Below are 17,894 nucleotides of genomic sequence, written 5' to 3'. Positions count from 1 at the left end.
GCCAAGTTTGAGTGCTGATTCATCCAGCTCAGTATTGTCTGGACAAGCCCAGCCCTTTCTGGGGACTGAACCCAGGAGCAAAACTGACGCAAAACTGACCAGTCCCCCATGGCCAATCAGCCCCCCTCTTCAGATGCAAGGAGTATGTGGTCTGCAGAAAAGGGGCACCCTAAGCCACTCCAGGCCACTCTGGGCTTGCACCCCACCTATATCTGTTCCCACCTGGGACCCTCCAAAGAAAGTTGAAGAGGCTCATACCAGGGCCTCTTTTGCGGCACTGGAAAAACAAATGTGTAAGGAGAGCTCCGTGTCTGGTGGAAGACTCAAAAAAATGCATGGTAATACAGGGTCTCATCTGCCAGTGGGCACACTGCCTCTTCCTGCCACACAGATGCCACGAAGAAATATGCTCTGGGTACCAGTTTTTGGGAGGGAGACGTCCCAGGTGTGCTTGATGCATTATGCAGGAGGGGGTGGGGCTCGGCATACTGGGACCAATCAGATCCCTTCCCTGGGGCAGTTTGGGTGGAGCATAAAGCGTGTCAAGGGCCCGCCCCATCGACGTGCATAATAAGAATCTCAGGCGGGGCTCTATTTTGCATAAAGGGCGTGGCCTGCATAATAAAGATAGTACAGGGAGGGGGGCGGAATAAAATATATACGGGGCGGGGAATAAGGAATTGAGGGTGGGCAACCCGAAAGACACTTAGGGGTGAATGTTATCATGCGTGGCTTACATAATAATAAAGTCGGGGGGAGGGGAATCTGTTCTGCTCGAGGGGCGGGGCTTGGGTGGCGGGGCGTGGCTTCAATTTGCATCCTGAGAAGCGCAGGCCTTGCGTTTTGCATAAGGGGCGTGGCTTTGATAATAATAAGGCAGCTGGAGCGGCTTTGCTTTGCATGAGGGGCGTGGCTTGAATAAAGATAGGACGGTTTGGGCGGACCTGTTTTGCATGAGGGGCGGGGCTGCGTTTTTCATCCTAAGGAGGGCGGTCCTTGTATTTGCCTACGGGGCGTGGCTTTGCGTGAGTGGGCGGGGCCGCGGTCCTGAGATTTGCATGGGCGGGGCCAGAGAGTCTCTCTGCGCGATCCGGCTTAGCGGCGCTGCTTACGTAAGGCGGCTTAGCGCGGAGCGGGCGATGGGGCTGGCCATGGGGCGGGCGGGCTGAGGGGCCGAAGGCGCCAGCGGGGCCATGGGAGGCGCGGGGAGCAGCAGCTCCAGCCCCGAGGAGGACCGGGCGCAGGAGGAGGCGCCGCCCGCCGGGATGCTCAAGGTAAGGCTCCTGCCTCTGGGCATGTGCAGAGCGCCTCGCCTCGCCTCGCCCCTCCTTCCATTGTCCTGGGCCTCTCCCCTGAGCATAGCTGTCAACTTTCAGATTTGAAAATAAGGGATCGGCAGCCTCACCTGTCCCGGGGAGCCCGAAAACAAGGGATCGGCAGCCTCACCTGTCCCGGGGAGCCCCGAAAACAAGGGATCGGCAGCCTCACCTGTCCCGGGGAGCCCCGAAAACAAGGGATCGGCAGCCTCACCTGTCCCGGGGAGCCCCGAAAACAAGGGATCGGCAGCCTCACCTGTCCCGGGGAGCCCCGAAATAAGGGATCGGCAGCCCCCCCCCCATTTCTCCTTCCCTCCCACCTATTATTTGCTGCCTGAAATGTGATGTAGGCCCCTTCGCTATCTCAGGACTATACCGCCTCATTCTGCCGTAGGCGCAGCCAGAGGATGCTCTGTATTCCTTCATCCTCCTCAAGACAGGGATTCCCCCGCCCAAAAGAAATATTTGGAACCCACCAGCCTCCGGCTTTGTAGCACTACTGCAGTGGTCCCTGAATTCATCCCGGTGTCCCCTACCCTATAAAAAGCATCGTGCAAGCCACTATTCTGAACAATGCTTTTGTTCAGCCAAACAGCAACAGTCTGCTGCTCCTGCAGATTTATTCAAAATCCAAACGTATTAGATGGATGGACTTGATCCAGTGAGACCAGCTTTTGAAAGTCTGAGAGTTATTTGCACCTCCAGTGCCCGCCTGCCACCCCCTTGCCTCTTAGCGCCCCCTAGATAAACTCACCGCCCCGCCTCCGGAGGTGTTTGCTACCACTCAATTGGGGAGCTGCTGCTCTAAGGGTAGTGTTGCGTTTCTTCCCCTCCCCAAATCTAAATTAAATTCTACCAGTTTGGGACCTAAATTGGATCTATCTCCTTTTAGAGGGATTTTGTATGTAGTTTCAGCTTTTGCTCCAGCTGCAACACTTCTGGAAGAAGGCAGGCTTGGCCACAGTTTGCCCAGGCTGGACTGCTGCAGTTCATTCTCTGTGGGCTGCCTTGGGAGACTGTTTTGGAAACAGCTGCTGGCACAAACAGCTGCAGCCCCCTTGCGAAAATGGGACCTTGAGACTCCATTCGTAGTCAAACTGCAATGGACTCCAGTTTGCTTGAGAGGTTTTGATTTGTTTTTTAAACTGGTTACCACATTCAAGGGAAATGGAACCCAAGGTATTTTATGAGCTGCCTTCTCCTGCAGAGTCCTCCCTGCCTGTGAATATCTTCTTTGTCTTAGAAGCAGCAAATGGGGATTATGGGGCAGGGTAGTCTCAGACACCCTTCCCCCCATTGCTGGGAGGCCCCTCTGCCCCGCTTGCTGTTAATTAATCAGTTCAGTACATTTATATCCCACCTTCCCTTCAAAGAAATTGTGGTTATTGCCTTTGCACCCGACCACTTCTGTTTTTTCGGAAGAGTTGTTTGGTGCCTGCTGAGGGAACAGAAGGACCTTTGCTCCATCCTGTCCGTTATTATCTACACTGACTGGCAGCAACCTTCTGCAGTTCCAGGGGGTGGGGGTCTCTCCCCGTCCTTCCAGGATTGAATCTGGGGCCTTCTGCAAGCATAGCAGGTGTCCTACCCCTGTCCTATGTGCACCATAAAAGCATTCCTTCTATAAAGCTCATACTTTAATGCTGATCTTTTTTATATTTATTTTTTACATATTGCTTGGTCAGAAAGCAAAAGACAGGCACACAGAAACCTCAAAGGGGCTCCAAGAAACCCTCAGAATTATCTGTGCCGCTTGGGTTGTTGTTTTTGTCATAGAATCCTAGAACTCTGGAGGTAGAAGGGACCCCAAGGGCCATCTAGTCCAACCCCCTGCTGTGCAGGATTCCCAGCTTTTAATATAAGAAGGGACTGCTGGATCAGGCCAAAAAGGGCCCATCTAATCCAGCATCCTGTTCTCACTGATAGCCATCTCCTCCATGAATTTGTCCAATCCTCTTTTAAAGCCATCCAACTTGGTGGCCATCACTGCCTCCTGCAGCGGGGAGTTCCAGAGTTTAACAAGGCACTGTGTGGGCGTGTGCTAGCTCTGTGGGTCGGTCAGGGGTGCAAGGAGTCCTCGCAGCAGGAGCAGGAGCCCTTGTAAAGAGCACGCCATGGCAGGTCAGGCATTTAAAAAATTTCTTCCCCTCTTCGACTGTGTATTGGTGGAAAGGTGTGCAGCTGAGACAGTAACTAAAGGAGGCATTATGATTCCAGAAAAATCACAAGGAAAAGTGTTACAAGCCACTGTTGTGGCAGTTGGAACAGGCTCTAAAAGCAAGGAGGGAGACACTCTTCCAGTTAGTGTAAAAGTTGGTGAGAAGATTCTGCTACCGGAGTAGGGTGGAACAAAAGTTGTACTGGATAACAAGGACTATTTCATATTTAGAGATGGAAATATTCCTGGAAAATATGTGGATTGAACAGTTCATCTTGCTGCGTTATCATTAAGTTTTCATTCCACAAAAAGTGCTCAAATGGTTCTGTTTCATCATGTAAATAATTTCTCTATTTTCTAATAAATACAAATTCTCCCAAACTACCAAGTATCATTATGACTTCAAAATAAAACAATGTGTATAGAAAAAAAAACCTTTCTTACTATCTTAAAACAAAACAAAACCAGGCACTGTGTGGAGAAGGGCTTCCTTCTACTTGCCATGAATCTTCTGACCTTCCGCTCCAATAAGTTCCCCGCTATTGCTGTTACTGAAGCCTGTCCCTTTTGTCTGCTCCTGCTTTCCTTGGGGCTTCGCCCCATGCCTGTCCTCCTCTGCAGGGTCGTGGGGCCAGTTTCCTGTCCGACGCCTCCTGGGCACGGGGCTGGAAGAACCTCCTCTCCAGCTTTGGCGGCACACTCCTGGGCCTGGAGAGAGCCTTTGCGGGCAGGAACCCCCTGAAGCGAGAGTCGGGGTCTGTGGTGGAGAAGCTGCCCCAGCTGGCGAAGGAGGGGGCTGAGAGGACCCTGCCCCAGTGCATCTCCCTCTTCTTGCCCGAATTCCCAGTCCAGCCTCCAATGGGGCAGCGCCAGCTGAAGGTCAGTGCCCTCCTAAGGCGGGGAAACTAAAGTGAGTCTCAGGAAGCAGATTTGGGGGAAATTATTATTTTGCATTTTTATCTCACCTTTTCCCCTCAAAGATGCTCAAGGCCCCTCCCTACTCCTCATTTAATCCCCACCACAACCCTGCGAGGTAGGCGAGGCTGAAAGGCAGCAACTGGCTCACATCAATGAGCTTCATGGCCGAGTGGGAGAATTCGAACCCTGGTCTCTCCCAGGCCCTGGTCCAGCATTCTAACCACTTCACCACCCTGCCTCTCACTGGCACCCACACCGGGGACAGCAGAGGTGGCGCATTCCCCCTTGGCGCATCGGAGGCTGCCATAGCCTGGCTCTACCCATTGGCCCACCCAGCTCAGCACTGTCAGTCTGACTGGCAGCCATTCTTCAGGGTCTCATGGACGGAGGCTTTGTCCCAGACTGCCCTGAGACGCTGTTGTCGAAAGAGCTGGAGTCCTTCTGCCTGAAAAGGAATTGCTCTACCACTGGGCAGTGGCCCTTCCCTTAAAAACACAGCAAATTTCTAGTCCTCATAGTTCTGAATGGACGTCTGGTTTAAATAGGAATGGTGGAAGCTGCTTTAGGCAGACTATGGACCCATCTAGCTCCCCCAAGACCCATTTATACCTGGAGGAGCGTCTCCACCTTCATTGTTCTGTCCAGACACTGAGGTCCAGCTCCGAAGGCTTTCTGGCGGTTCCCTCCTTGCGAGAAGCCAAGTTACAGGGAACCAGACAGAGGGCCTTCTTGGTGGTGGCGCCCTGCCTGTGGAACACCCATCAGATGTCAAGGAAATAAACAACTATTTGACTTTTAGAAGACGTATGAAGGCAGCCCTGTTTAGGGAAGTTTTTAATGTTTGATATTTCATCGTGTTTTTAATATTCTGTTGGAAGCCGCCCAGAGAGGCTGGGGAAACCCAGCCAGATGGGTGGGGTATAGATGATGATAATAATAATAATAAGAAGAAATTTTTATATCCTGCCCTCCCCAGCCGAAGCCGGGCTCAGAGCGGCTAACAACATTATTATTATTATTATTATTATTATTATTATTATTATTATTATTATTTATTAATTTATTTAGGAACATAGGAAAGCGCCTTATTCCGAGGTCGGATCAGTACTGTCTGCACTGACTGGCAGCAATGGTTTCCAGGGCTCCAGGCAGAGAAGCTGGAGCTACTGGGGCTGGAACCTGGGATCTGGATGCACGGTTGGTGCTCTGCCACTGAACCCCTGTCCCTCTTGATCCTTGCAGATCCTGGGCTTTGTGGCCAAGGGGTCCTTTGGGACAGTCTTGAAGGTCTTAGACTGTGGGCAAGAGAAGGTCTTTGCGGTCAAGGTGAGTGCCCTGCCTGACCCCCAAGACCCCCAGCCCTCTGCCTCGCTTTCTTGCTCAAAGTCTCGTTTCCTTTCAGGTGCTCCCCAAAGTGGAAGTTCTCCGCCGAGACACCCTCAAGCAGTGCAAGGAGGAGGTCAGCATTCAGGTGTGTCCTGAGCTCTGTGGGTGCAATATCTATTCTCATGGGGAATATCTATTCTCAATATCTATTCTCATGGGGACAGGGTGTGGTTTTTTTTTTTTGGGGGGGGGTGTTTCCTGAACTCCTGGGGATGCCCTGCAGGACTTGAGATTCAAGGCCTTTGTTCATTTATTCAATTTATTATATTTCTATGCTGCTTGCAAACAATGACATAACGGGACATCACAAACGCAGCATAAACCAAACAATGCAATAAACAAATCACCAGTAAAACCATTAGTCTGCATATAGCAATATTCAGCCCAAACCAATACACTGTACACCAAACATTCATTTCTCCTGATATAGAAAAAGAGAACAAATGAGCACCAAGTTATTAACGAGACAGCCAAACACAGGTGGTCACTAAACAGTTACATACAAACACAGTGTTAAACGTTGGGTGTTTCATTTCTCCTGATATAGAAAAAGAGAACAAATGAGCACCAAGTTATTAACGAGACAGCCAAACACAGGTGGTCACTAAACAGTTACATACAAACACAGTGTTAAACGTTGGGTGTTTAATGTTTGGGTACCATTGGATGCCATTTTGAATCAAGTTGGAAGACTGAGCCTTTCCAGACTGCTCTGATTTTCACCAAATTTGTGTGTTTGTGACTATATATATATCAGGCCTTCCAAGTGTCCCTATTTTCCAGGGACAGCCCTGGATTTACAGAAGATATCCCAGTTTCTGATTTGATCTCGGAATGTCCCACTTTTCCTATTTTCATCAGAGAAATATTGGAGGATAGGGAGTTATGTGACCCCCAACCTTTAGAAAACATGTGAGGGCAGCCCTGGATAGGGAAGTTTTTTAAATGTTTAATGCTCTGTTATGTTTCTTATATGTTGGAAGCCACCCAGAGTGGCTGGGGTAGAAATAATATCGTTATAATTATTATGCAATAGGACGTCTCTGTTTTCATCAGAGAAATGTTGGACGCTACAATATATATAGTCTGATGGTGGAGAGATGCACCATTGAGCATCATTTTGAATCAAAATCCAGAGTGACCTATATCATTTATGGTGGACATGTAAAAAGGTGAAAGGCTTTTGGGAATTAATTTATAATGAACTTAAAAAAATATTTAAGTATACCTTTCCCAAGAGGCCTGAAGCCTTCCTGTTGGGAATGATGGATAAAGAAATTAAAAAGGAAGATAGGACGATATTCCTCTACGCCACCACAGCAGCGAGAATTATGTTGGCACAATATTGGAAAGTGGAAACCATCCCCAACATAAAGGACTGGCAGATTAGAATGGTAAACTATGCTGAGCTTGACAAACTAACAGGTAAAATAAGAGATCAGGATGAACAGAAATTTCTGAAAAATTGGAGTAAATTTTGGAAATATATTGGAATAAATGCTTAAAGTGAATTGACGGGGTTAGAACAATACGACCAGCGAGTGAATTTAAGACTATAGATTGAAAATCAAATACGTAATGGAAGGAGATATTTGATACTTATCAAAAGGATGGAGGGAAGTTCAGATTGTGTGTCTTTCTTTTTTCGGATGTGTGGTTTTTTTTTCTTTCTTTTTTTCTTTGTAATTTTTTCTCTGTATTTTCATATATATCTGTTTTTTGTGTATAACTTCAATAAAAATGCATTAAAAAAAAAAAAAAAAAATCCAGAGGGAACATTCTAAGACCACACTCTGAAGACCAAATCTCTCTGTGTGTGTCCGTTATCTATATGCGTGTACAGTGGTACCTCTGGTTATGTACTTAATTCCTTCCAGAGGTCCGTTCTTAACCTGAAACTGTTCTTAACCTGAGGTACCACTTTAGTTAATGGGGCCTCTTGCCGCCGCACGATTTCTGTTCTCATCCTGAAGCAAGGCACTATTTCTGGGTTAGCGGAGTCTGTAACCTGAAGTGTATGTAACCTGAGGTACCAATGTATTTCATTTTTAGTGAACGATAGATGGGCCTTTGGGTGGCATTTTGAATCGAGACGAAAGGCCGAACCTTTCAAGAGGGCATTTATTTCCACCAAATTGTGTGCGTCTTTTGTCGTGACGATGGAATGATGCTTATTTGTCCTGAATAGATTTCGGTCGTTTGCGATCTCCGGCTGCACCATTGACCCCTTTCCTCCGCAAAGAGGTTGATATGTCTTCCAAATCCAAATCCCTCTGGCCCCCGCCCCCCAAAGCCCTCCCCTGCTGGGCTCCCTCCTTCACTCACCGCTCCCCTTTTCTCTTGTTCTCCAGAAGCAGGTCAGGCACCCTTTTGTGCATTGCCTGGGAGACAGCTGGCAAGGCCGCCGCCATCTCTTTATTAGTGAGTGACCATCTGCCCTGCGGGGCTCGGCTAGAGTAGAGATCTGCCCCCCCTCCCACCGCCCTTCTCTCCCCACCCTGTGCCCCCCACCCTTGTGCGTGTCCAGCCATGTGCCGCTGAGCCTTTGCCCACACATGTGACTCCTTGTTTACTCTTCCCGGAGCTCATTCTGCTTCTCCCCTGCCATAGGAATCGGCTCTCACGGCCTGTGCAGGGATCAACAGCTTCTCCTCTCTCTTCTTCCCTGCTTCCTGCCAACACACTGTTAAAAAAAATTTAAAAAATTGATTTGTTAACACAAAAAAGAGAGTGCAAAAAAAAGGGAAAGACTAAAAAAACCCAGACCATTAAGCGTCACAGCCTGGGAGAGCAAAAGTGCAAAGATACAGGGATAATAAAGTATTAACTCGTGCAAAGATTCCCTTAGCAAATAATATTATTTGCAGTTAAAGGCATTGCTATTTCAAATAATATGATCTACAAAGGGACTGTTTGCCCGAGTTAATACTTTTACATGGTGCTGTTTGCAAAGGGGATCTTTCTATTTTAGTAATACTTTACTAAAATAGTTGAGCTACCTGATATCTTTGTAAAAACAAAAGTATTCTCCACCTGTAAGTTCCGCTGTTATTGCGAAAAAATGGTTTTGGGTACCCTTAAATGAGCCAGACATTTGCATATACTGATGGCACTGAATGACCACGTGCCTCAATATTTGTATAAGGAATACCATATTTATGCGAATCTAATGCACCATTAAACTAATGCACACCTTGGTTTTCAAAACCTCGAAGCAAAAAAACTGATCTGCTGGGGAATGTTAATGTGCACCCTAATTTTCAAGGCGTAATTTGGCAAAAAAGTGCACATTACATTTGAGTAAATACAGTAAAATAATGCCAGACACAACAACCCTGTGAGGTGCACCACCACTGGCTCTCTCTGTCTCTCTTGCTGGCCTCGGGTCCCCCTCTCCTCTGTCCCTTCTTGAACCCCACCTGGACCCTGAATTTCCTTCTGCCTTCACACCTGGGCAGCAGGTGGCTGCTTTCAAGGCTGTGTGCACAGCATCTAGCACCTCTTCCCTCGCTCCAAAGTATCCTGGGAACTTTAGTTTACCCCTTGCGGTGCTACGCTTCCCTGCACCCTGAACAAACGATAGTTCCTGGGCTGCTTTTGGAGGAAGCCACCTGCTGCACCATACATTTAAAGCGCATGGCTTCCCCCAAACCATCCTGGGAACTGTGGTTGGTTAAGGGTGCCTGGAACTGTAGCGCAGTAAGTGGGTAAATGACAGTCCCCAGGATATTCTGGAAGGGGGTGCGTGCTTTAAATGTGCTTTTGATATACGGGGCATATGCGTCGGAGGAAAAGGACATGCACTGCATGTACAAAAGGCGCAAAGTGGGGTCAGCAGGCTCTGTTCAGACTCTATAAGTAACACCCCCCCTCTTTTCCCCACCCCCTCTTATCTCTCCCTGCCCACCAGTGTGCACATATTGCAGTACTGGGGATTTGTACACCCTTTGGAAGTCGGTGGGGCGTTTTGCCGAAGCCGTAATCCGCCTCTTTGCTACGGAGTTGGTCCTGGTGCTTGGTAAGGAAGTGCTGTGGGTTTGGGGACGGGGGTGGGGGTCAGCCTAGATGATGCCCTGAGTCCTTTCTAATTTGGGGGGTCCTGTACAAAGGGAGGGTTGAACTCTTAACAGTTGACTCCATTGCTGGCCAGACAAGTCTCTTGGTAAGACAATGGCCGGAGCTGGCCTCTTGAGTGTCCTCATCAGCGGCCGAAAGGACGATCCAGATTGCAAGAGCCCCCACTAAGTGAGGGGGTTCCCCTGGGCTAATGGGTGGGCCCTTCCTCTGAGCCTATGTTTTTTTGGAGTGTGTAAGCTCAGTTGGGAGCAGGAGACAAAGAGATCCGCTTGCTCTGTGCTGGATCCAAACCAGCGACTGATGGAGAAGCAATATCTTCTGGGGTGCTCCTGCTGTGAGCCTCTTGCTCAGGTTGCATATACAGTGGTCCCTTGGTTCTCAAACTTTATCCATTCCAGAAGTGCGTTCCAAAAGTAAGGGAAAATGTCTGTGCGTGTTATGGAGGGAATGCCTACGGGTGGCATGCCTACGGATTTTCCTATGTGCGTGTTATGGTCAGGTGCGTGTTATAGAGCGAAAAATACGGTAAATAGCAAAAACAAAAGCACCAAACTTAATCCGTTCTGGAAGTCCATTTGACTTCCAAAATGTACAAAAACCAGGGCGCGGCTTCTGATTGGTGCAGGTGCCCTGGAAAAAATAGCCAACAGCTGCATCGGACGAATTGCAAAAAACGTTCAAAAACTGGAACACTTACTTCTGGGTTTTGGGTGTTTGGGAACCAAGGCGTTTGAGAACCAAGGTACCACTGTACACACAAATAAGACCATGGGCGCTCAAAGCCCCATTCTCTCCTCTGTCCCCCATTCCAAGGAAATCCTACTGGAATCTTTCTCCTCTGGAAGATTGGGGTGGGGCGTGGGAAAGGAGAAACTTCACCCAGGCCACCACTGACCTCTTTGCCCCACGCCAATGGGGCAAGCCCTAGAGAGTTCTTCACATACTTGGAGCAATCACAGCCCTTAGTAATAATAATAATTTTTACGAATGATGGAAAATAAAATTGGAATGACGCTTCCTTCTCTTCCTTCTCCCAGGCTACCTCCACAATCTGGGCATCGTCCACCGCGATGTCAAGGTACAAGAGACACCTCCTCGCCCCTTTCATTGTGGGGCAGGGAAATGGGAAGCTGCCTTATCCCCAGTCAGATCCTGGGTCCATGATCTAGCCCAGTATTGTCTCCACGGACTGGCAGCCGTTCTTCTCCAGGGGTCTCTCTCCCAGCCCTGCTGAGAGATGCCTTTTCGCTATGGGCAAGGGCCTCCCACTCCAACCCCCAACCCTGGGATTGGCCCTTCTCAGGGGATTTGGCCCACCAGCCCGAACTTCTGGCGAAACTTCAGCCTGGCCCTTTCCCAGATCCCTGCCTCTTGCACTTGGCGAATCCTTGGTCTAAATTCGAGTGCCGCCAGAGGGGAGGGCACCTTCACACCCTCACTGGGCTGCTCTCTTCTCTTTACAGATGGAAAATATCCTTCTGGATGAACAAGGTGCGTCCCACTCGAGCTGGCAGGGGAGGGAGTTCCTGAATGTCCTGCGGAGAAACAACATATTACAGTGGTGCCCCGCAAGACGAACGCCTCGCGAGACGAAAAACTCGCAAAACGAAAGGTTTTTTCGTTTTCGAGTTGCTTCGCAAGACGAATTTCCCTATGGGCTTGCTTCGCAAAACGAAGCTTGCCCCGCAAGCTCCGGGGACAGCGGGAAGCGCAGTGCGTCTTCCCCGCTGTCCCCGGACCTCTTTTGAAGCAAGGGGCGGCGGGGAGAAGCGATCTTCTCCTCTCCGCCCCTTGCTTCAAAAGAGGGGACAGAGCGGCGCTTCCCCTCTGTCCCCGGACGGTCTCCATAGGAACGCATTGATTGATTTTCAATGCATTCCTATGGGAAACCGTGCTTCGCAAGACGAAAAACTCGCAAGAAGAAAAAACTTGCGGAACGAATTAATTTCGTCTTGCGAGGCACCACTGTATTCTTACCTTAATAAATTCGCCTTTTTATGTTGCTTTAATTCTACCAGAATTTAATTGCTTTTTAGTGGTTATCTTTCACATGTTTTTTATTTGTGGAAGCTGCCCTGAGTCCCAGTCGGGGGGGCAGGGGCAGGAAGGAAAGGCGGATAATAATAATAATAATAATAATAATAATAATAATAATAATAGCCACCCCAAATCCTGTAACCACTCAAACGACTTCCCTGCCTATTGCAACCATTGTAATGCACGGTACTAGATATTGTTTGGTCTGTAAATTTCATTTTAATTGCTGCTCTTTTTTGTTGTTCTAATTTAGTGCACCCTGTAGAATTTAAAATGGTTAACACCATAAAGGACAATGTGAGAAATAAAAGAAGTAGTTAAAATGCAATTAAAAGTCAACATGCATGCCTAGTGTGATGGGTGCTCAATATCCTGTCTTCAAACCCCCCAAAATCCACAGACCCTCCCATGAGCTTCCTGAGTGGCTCAGTGCTTAGAGTGTGGGACTAAGGTGGGGTGTAATTGCAAAAAATATCAATAAATACGTCCCAACCAGAGAGGAATGGCAAACCAAGCTGATGGGACTATGCTGATATGGCAAAACTGACCGGAAAGCTCAGGAACCAAGAAGACAAAAACTTTAAGAATGAATGGGGGAAATTGATAATTTATTTGGGAGACCACTGTAAGCAGATGAAAGCACTAGCAAGGTTTTAATAACACTTGGAATGTAACAATCACTATGGACAATACGGACAGATGCAAAATATGGATTATGAAACAGTATGCCGTCAAAATGGTTCACAATAAGACCCATGGATGGGGATGGTGGGAACTCTGGAGATTGAGAGAAATCTCCAAATATTTACTTGGTGGCTCTCTGGTCTAAACCACTGAGCCTCTTGGGCTTGACGATCAGAAGGTCGGTGGTTGCCAACCTAGCAGTTCGAAAGCACACCAGTGCAAGTAGATAAATAGGTACTGCTGCGGGGGGAAGGTAAACGGCATTTCCGTGCGCTGCTCTGGTTTTGCCAGAAGCGGCTTAGTCATGCTGGCCACATGACCCGGAAAAACTGCGGACAAACGTCAGCTCCCTCGGCCAGTAAAGCGAGATGAGTGCCGCAACCCCAGAGTCGGCCACAACTGGACCTAATGGTGAGGGGTCCCTTTACCTTTTTATTGTTCTAACTCTATGCTTGTAAAATCAAATAAAAATCATTTTCAAATTGTGTGGGTCTCTCTCCGGGCTGTAATGCCCTAATTTATTTATTTTTTCTCTCTCCCACTGCAGGTCATCTGAAGCTGACTGACTTTGGCCTCTCCCGCCACCTGCCCTGGGGCGAAAGGGCCTACACCATTTGTGGGACCCTCCAGTACATGGGTACAGGCGGTTAAGGAGGCAAAGGGGATAGTGGCTAACTGGGACGGGGGCCGTCCTTGCAGGGCTCAATATCTCCTCGCCTCTTCTTTCTTTGCAGCCCCGGAGGTCTTGAGTGGCGGGCCGTATGCCCATGCAGCAGATTGGTGGTCCATGGGGGTGCTGCTGTATGGCTTAGCCACTGGGAAGGTAAGGCTGTGAAGCAGCTTGGAGAGAGAGACTCCACTGCATGTTCCCCAGTTCTCTGTCTCCTGTGAAGGTAGACTACCTCCGGAGATGGAGGTTCCATTAAGAAGCAAAGACCTGATGAAGAGAGCACAGCAGAGGTCACATTTTCTGAGAATCCTCTGGAAAAACAGTCTCTCAAAGGACCTGTTGATGGCATTTTACCATTGTACTGTGGAGAATGTATTAACTTATGGTCCATGTGTGTGGTTTGGGAGCTGCACGGTCAGGGGAAAAACAATGCTGTCCAGGGTTGTAAAGACTGCGGAGAGAAGAATTGGGTGCGCTCTTCCCACCTTGGATCAAATCTACGCTTCCAGGTGCCATAAGAAAGCTGCAGAGATAGCGCAGGATAGTGCGCACCCCGGAAATGATCTCTTTCAGCTTCTGCTTCTGGAAGAAGGTACAGGGTTATTAAGACCAGGACTAGCCGCCTGAGAAACAGTTTCCACCCAAGTGCGATGCTGGTTTTAAACGCAGTGTAAGGAGTCTCTATGGGAGTATATTGTATTTAAAAATGGGGTATCAGAGTTTTTAGGGGGCTAACCAGGCTGGGATAGCTGGGATAGCAGGCTTGTTGGGTTTTGAATGTTTTATGTAGATTTTTCAATTTTGTTGTTCTGTATGGGGCAATGACAATAAAGAGTATTGTATAAGGCAAGCCTGAGGTGGAATCAGGCCCGCGTCCCGTTCTCAAAGGGCCCAAATGCCCCTGAGAGACTAGGAATCTCGATAGACTGCTTCTGGACATGGAGGTTCCATTGGAGCAGCCCGTTGCTGGATCCTACCTAGCCCAGCATCCCTGTTCTCACAGGGGCCAAAACATGCCCCAATGGGAAGCTTGCGAGCAGGATCCAGGCAGAAAAGCATTCTCCCCGCCTACGGTTTCCGGCAACTGGGATTGAGAAGCATTTTTGCTAGAAGCCATCTCCTCCAGGAATTCCTCCCGTCCTCCTCCTCCAGTCGACTCTGTGGCCCTCACAGCCTCCTGCAGCAGTGAGTTCCATGGATCAACTGTGTTCTAGCAGCGAAATTCTCTTTGTGGATAGCAAAGGAGGGCGACTTGCATGAGAGAGTAATTGCTGGGCTGGGATCCTAGGGCAACTCTGTGTTCCTGCATGAATGTGCGAGGAGGCAGAGAGGAATCCAGCTCTCCCACGTTCTTTTCAGTTCCCGGTGGCCCCTGAGAAAGACCACGTCAGCATGCTGGAGAGTGTCAAACGCTGCAGCTACGCCATCCCAGGCACCCTCAGCCTGGGCCTCCGCCTTCTCCTCAGTGAGGTGAGCTGCAGTTTTTTTCTTAATAGTAAACTTTGGGCAAATCTAAAATGTGATATTGCACAGACCATAAACTTGATGGTGCAAGTGGTCAAAGGGTTCAGTCACTTACTGACTCCGGTCTAATTCCTTCATTTCAGGGGGTTGGGCTAGATGACCGCTGGGGCACCCTTCTGATTCTGGGATTCCCACTTTGGAAACCTTTAACGTGTATCTGAGCCGGCCTTCGCCAACCCAGTTGTTTTGGGCCACAATTCCATCAGCCCACAGCCAGCATGCTGCCAGTTGGTGCAGAAGATACTGAGCTGGGTGGACCCGAATGGGTGCAAGGCACTTTTTAAAACCAGCCCTTCATTTGAGATCATAAGGACTAGGATCTTATGGGCATAAGCAGTGCTTTTTCTATTAAAAAAATGTTTAGGGGTACTCTCATTTTCCTACTCATGTTAGAGGGGAATTTTCCACTGGTGGCAGATGACAGAGACTGTGACTCCATGAGACAGGTGTAAAACCAAATTAAATAAGGACTTTATTTTAAAACAACAAACAGCAAAGCTTGTGGGTGTTTTTCTGCAGGCAGGGTTCAAACTGCAGCTTTTCTCCTTTTGTAGCCACGGCCAGCTGCAACCAATTAGCCCAGGGCTCACAAAAACTGTTCTTAAAGGTACAAACATGTTTCTGTGCAGAATGTCTCCCAACAGTATTGCCCCTAAATGAGGCCAAACTTAAATTCACAGCCACTCTGGGCACAAGAATATAAACAGAGCCCTTCGTCTGGATCAGACAAAAAAGGGGCCGTGTCTGTTCCAGCACCCTGTTCTCCCAGTGGCCATGTGCCCCTAAGAACATGGGAAGTGAGATAGACTGCCTCTGCAGCTGGAGGCTCCATATGCAGAGCCTGGCTGGGAGATCGGGCAATGTGGGTCCCACCTAGTCCACCCTCCTGCTCTCACAGTCGCCAGCCAGATGCCCCCCAAGGGAAGCCCACCAGATTCCCAGGGACTGGTTTCCAGTGACTGACAGCAGTGGGCAGAACACAGCCACCAGGGCTAGCAGCCACCCTTCTCTTCCACTGGGTGGTAGAGCCCTGCTCTGGATGCAGAAGGCCTCGAGGCTCAGTCCTGTTCTTCCCAGGAAGGGCTGGTTCCCTGTCCCAGAGAGTTGCTGCTGGCCAGTGTAAACATCATCATTAATAATAATAATAATAATAATAATAATAATAATAATAATAATTTATATCCTGCCCTCCCCAGCCGAAGCCGGGCTCAGAGCGGCTAACAACAATAAAAGTAACACAGCATTCTAAAATTCATTCTAAAATCAATTCAAAATCAAATTAATGGCAACCATTGGGCTAGCGTTCTACGAGGATCACCAAAGGAGGGGGTCAGACTGTGCCTTGGCCAAAGGCCTGGTGGAACAGCTCTGTTGTCTCGCAGGCCCTGCGGAAAGATGTCAAGTCCCGCAGGGCCCTGGTCTCTTGTGACAGAGCGTTCCACCAGATCGGGGCCACAGCCGAAAAGGCCCTGGCTCTGGTTGAGGCCAGCCTAACCTCCCTATGGCCGGGACCTCCAAGATGTTTTTGTTTGAAGACCGTAAGGTCCTCCGTGGGACATACCAGGAGAGGTGGTCCCATAGGTACGAGGGTCCTAGGCCGTATATTAATCATAATATCTTTAACAGGCCATAGACTGTCTAATGGCCAAAGGCTTGGGTAAAGAGGAATGTTTTTGCCCATTTCCTCAGGATGATGATGGTACCAGTTGAGCCTCTCTTGGGAGGGAGCAGCCCACAGACAGGGAGCCACCACCGAGAAGGCCCTTGCCACTCTCCCAACCTTTTGGGGAGGGGACACATAGAGAAGGGGCACAGGATCCAGGGCGGTTCTGCATATGGTGGGCAAACAGTTTGTGCCAGGCAGCTTCTGTCGTCTCCTCTGACCGCTGACCGCTCTCTCCGTCCAGCTCCTGTGCCAGGACCCCCAGCGTCGCCTGCGCTACCTCCACCACTTCCGCGGCCACCTCTTTTTCCGCGGGATGACCTTCGATGCAGAGATGCTTCGGAAGAGGCCGGTGGATGTTGTGCTGGGCCTGCGGAGACCCCGGGAAACCCCCCTGGACTCGGCCACCTTTTTGGATTTCGATTGCGACCTTGTGGCGTCCTCGAGCCAGCCGTGGCCGGGCTGAGTGGCCCCTATCCTCCTGGGGGGCAGCAGTTCTTCCCAGGAGGCCCAAATCCGCCCTCGGGAGACCCCCGGGAATCACTGTGAGACCTTCTCAGGAAATGCTTCTTCCAGGCAGCTCTTTGGGCGAATGAAACCGCCAGGGATCTCAGGAAGCCCGGCCGAAAAAGCGCCGGCCCCTCTCCGGCAGGGAGGCTGGACCCCCACTTTGCCTGCCACCCCCCTGGCTACTGAGTTCTCCCACTATGCAAGACCGCCACCCAGAGGTTGGGGATGACGAGCGCAGCGAATTTTCCTTCCCATGTAAGGCCAGCGTTGCACAGAATGGCAAAGATGGCTTGTCAGCTGGCTGCCTGCAACTTCCTGTGTGTGCAAGAGTCCTGTGGAATCCAGAAGCTTGCCTCTTTTCCCCACCAACCCTGAGCTCAGCTAATCTAACAGGAGAGACTAATAACCGTAGAGAGATATATTCCTTCGCTATGCAAGAGGCAGATGGGCTGTGATGGGCTTGCTGCCCCTTCCTCTTCAGACGTGCCAACCCCTTTCCCCCTGTGAGAATGGATTCTGGCCTGGTTCCCCTCTGTTCAAGAAGAACAGGAACCTTCTCCTCCACCCTGGTTCCTAACCTTCTTCCTCTCCTCGCCTCCTCTGCCCCCGTTTCTGTGCTTTTTCTTAAACGAGCAATAAATCTGTCTTTTATGGGTCTCTGCGATTGGATGGCGAGTTCTCGTCTTTTGTGCAGGCCGCATTGCGGCACACCTGGGGCTGGAAGGTTAGCAACGGAGGGGAATAAATCTCAATTCCGGGAAGGCTGTGTCCTTTTTATTCCACCCCACCAATCTCTCCAGAGTTGCTGCTCGGCCCCTTACCTCCCAAAGGAGCCCAAAGGGGAAAAACACAAGCAAGAAAAAGCACATTCATGCATTTGGGGTGTTTGTACCCCCAAAAAGGCACCCAGAGCAGCTGGCACACAATTAGGGCTGGCGTATGTCTGGAATT

The 17,894-nt window shown here is 49.5% G+C and overlaps 1 protein-coding gene and 1 pseudogene across 2 annotated transcripts; both read left to right on the top strand.

Annotated features, from left to right (window-relative positions):
- The first annotated feature begins 1,149 nt into the window (after positions 1-1,149).
- RSKR (ribosomal protein S6 kinase related) lies at positions 1,150-17,600 on the top strand. Its single transcript, XM_081172395.1, has 12 exons — positions 1,150-1,274; positions 4,096-4,353; positions 5,635-5,718; positions 5,795-5,863; positions 8,130-8,199; positions 9,689-9,796; positions 10,893-10,933; positions 11,319-11,346; positions 13,124-13,213; positions 13,311-13,399; positions 14,606-14,716; positions 16,678-17,600. The coding sequence occupies exons 1-12, from the start codon at positions 1,194-1,196 to the stop codon at positions 16,897-16,899; spliced, it is 1,251 nt and encodes a 416-aa protein (XP_081028521.1). The 5' UTR covers positions 1,150-1,193; the 3' UTR covers positions 16,900-17,600.
- On the top strand, positions 3,342-3,908 carry LOC308574515 (10 kDa heat shock protein, mitochondrial pseudogene; annotated as a pseudogene). The gene has a single exon. The product of its transcript is annotated as a 10 kDa heat shock protein, mitochondrial pseudogene (transcript).
- Positions 17,601-17,894: the final 294 nt, after the last annotated feature.

The sequence above is a fragment of the Podarcis bocagei genome (assembly GCF_964188305.1).
Source record: "Podarcis bocagei genome assembly, chromosome: 15".
Lineage (NCBI taxonomy): Eukaryota > Metazoa > Chordata > Lepidosauria > Squamata > Lacertidae > Podarcis > Podarcis bocagei.
The sequence above is the reverse complement of the archived record's forward strand: the minus strand, read 5'-3'. Positions and strand labels throughout refer to the sequence as shown.

Coding starts and splice junctions, on each gene's coding strand:
- RSKR (XM_081172395.1), top strand. CDS start 1,194: ATGGGAGGCGCGGGGAGCAGCAGCTCCAGCCCCGAGGAGGACCGGGCG. Junction 9,797..10,892: donor GGAGTTGGTCCTGGTGCTTG/GTAAGGAAGTGC, acceptor TCCTTCTCCCAG/GCTACCTCCACAATCTGGGC. Junction 13,400..14,605: donor ATGGCTTAGCCACTGGGAAG/GTAAGGCTGTGA, acceptor CGTTCTTTTCAG/TTCCCGGTGGCCCCTGAGAA.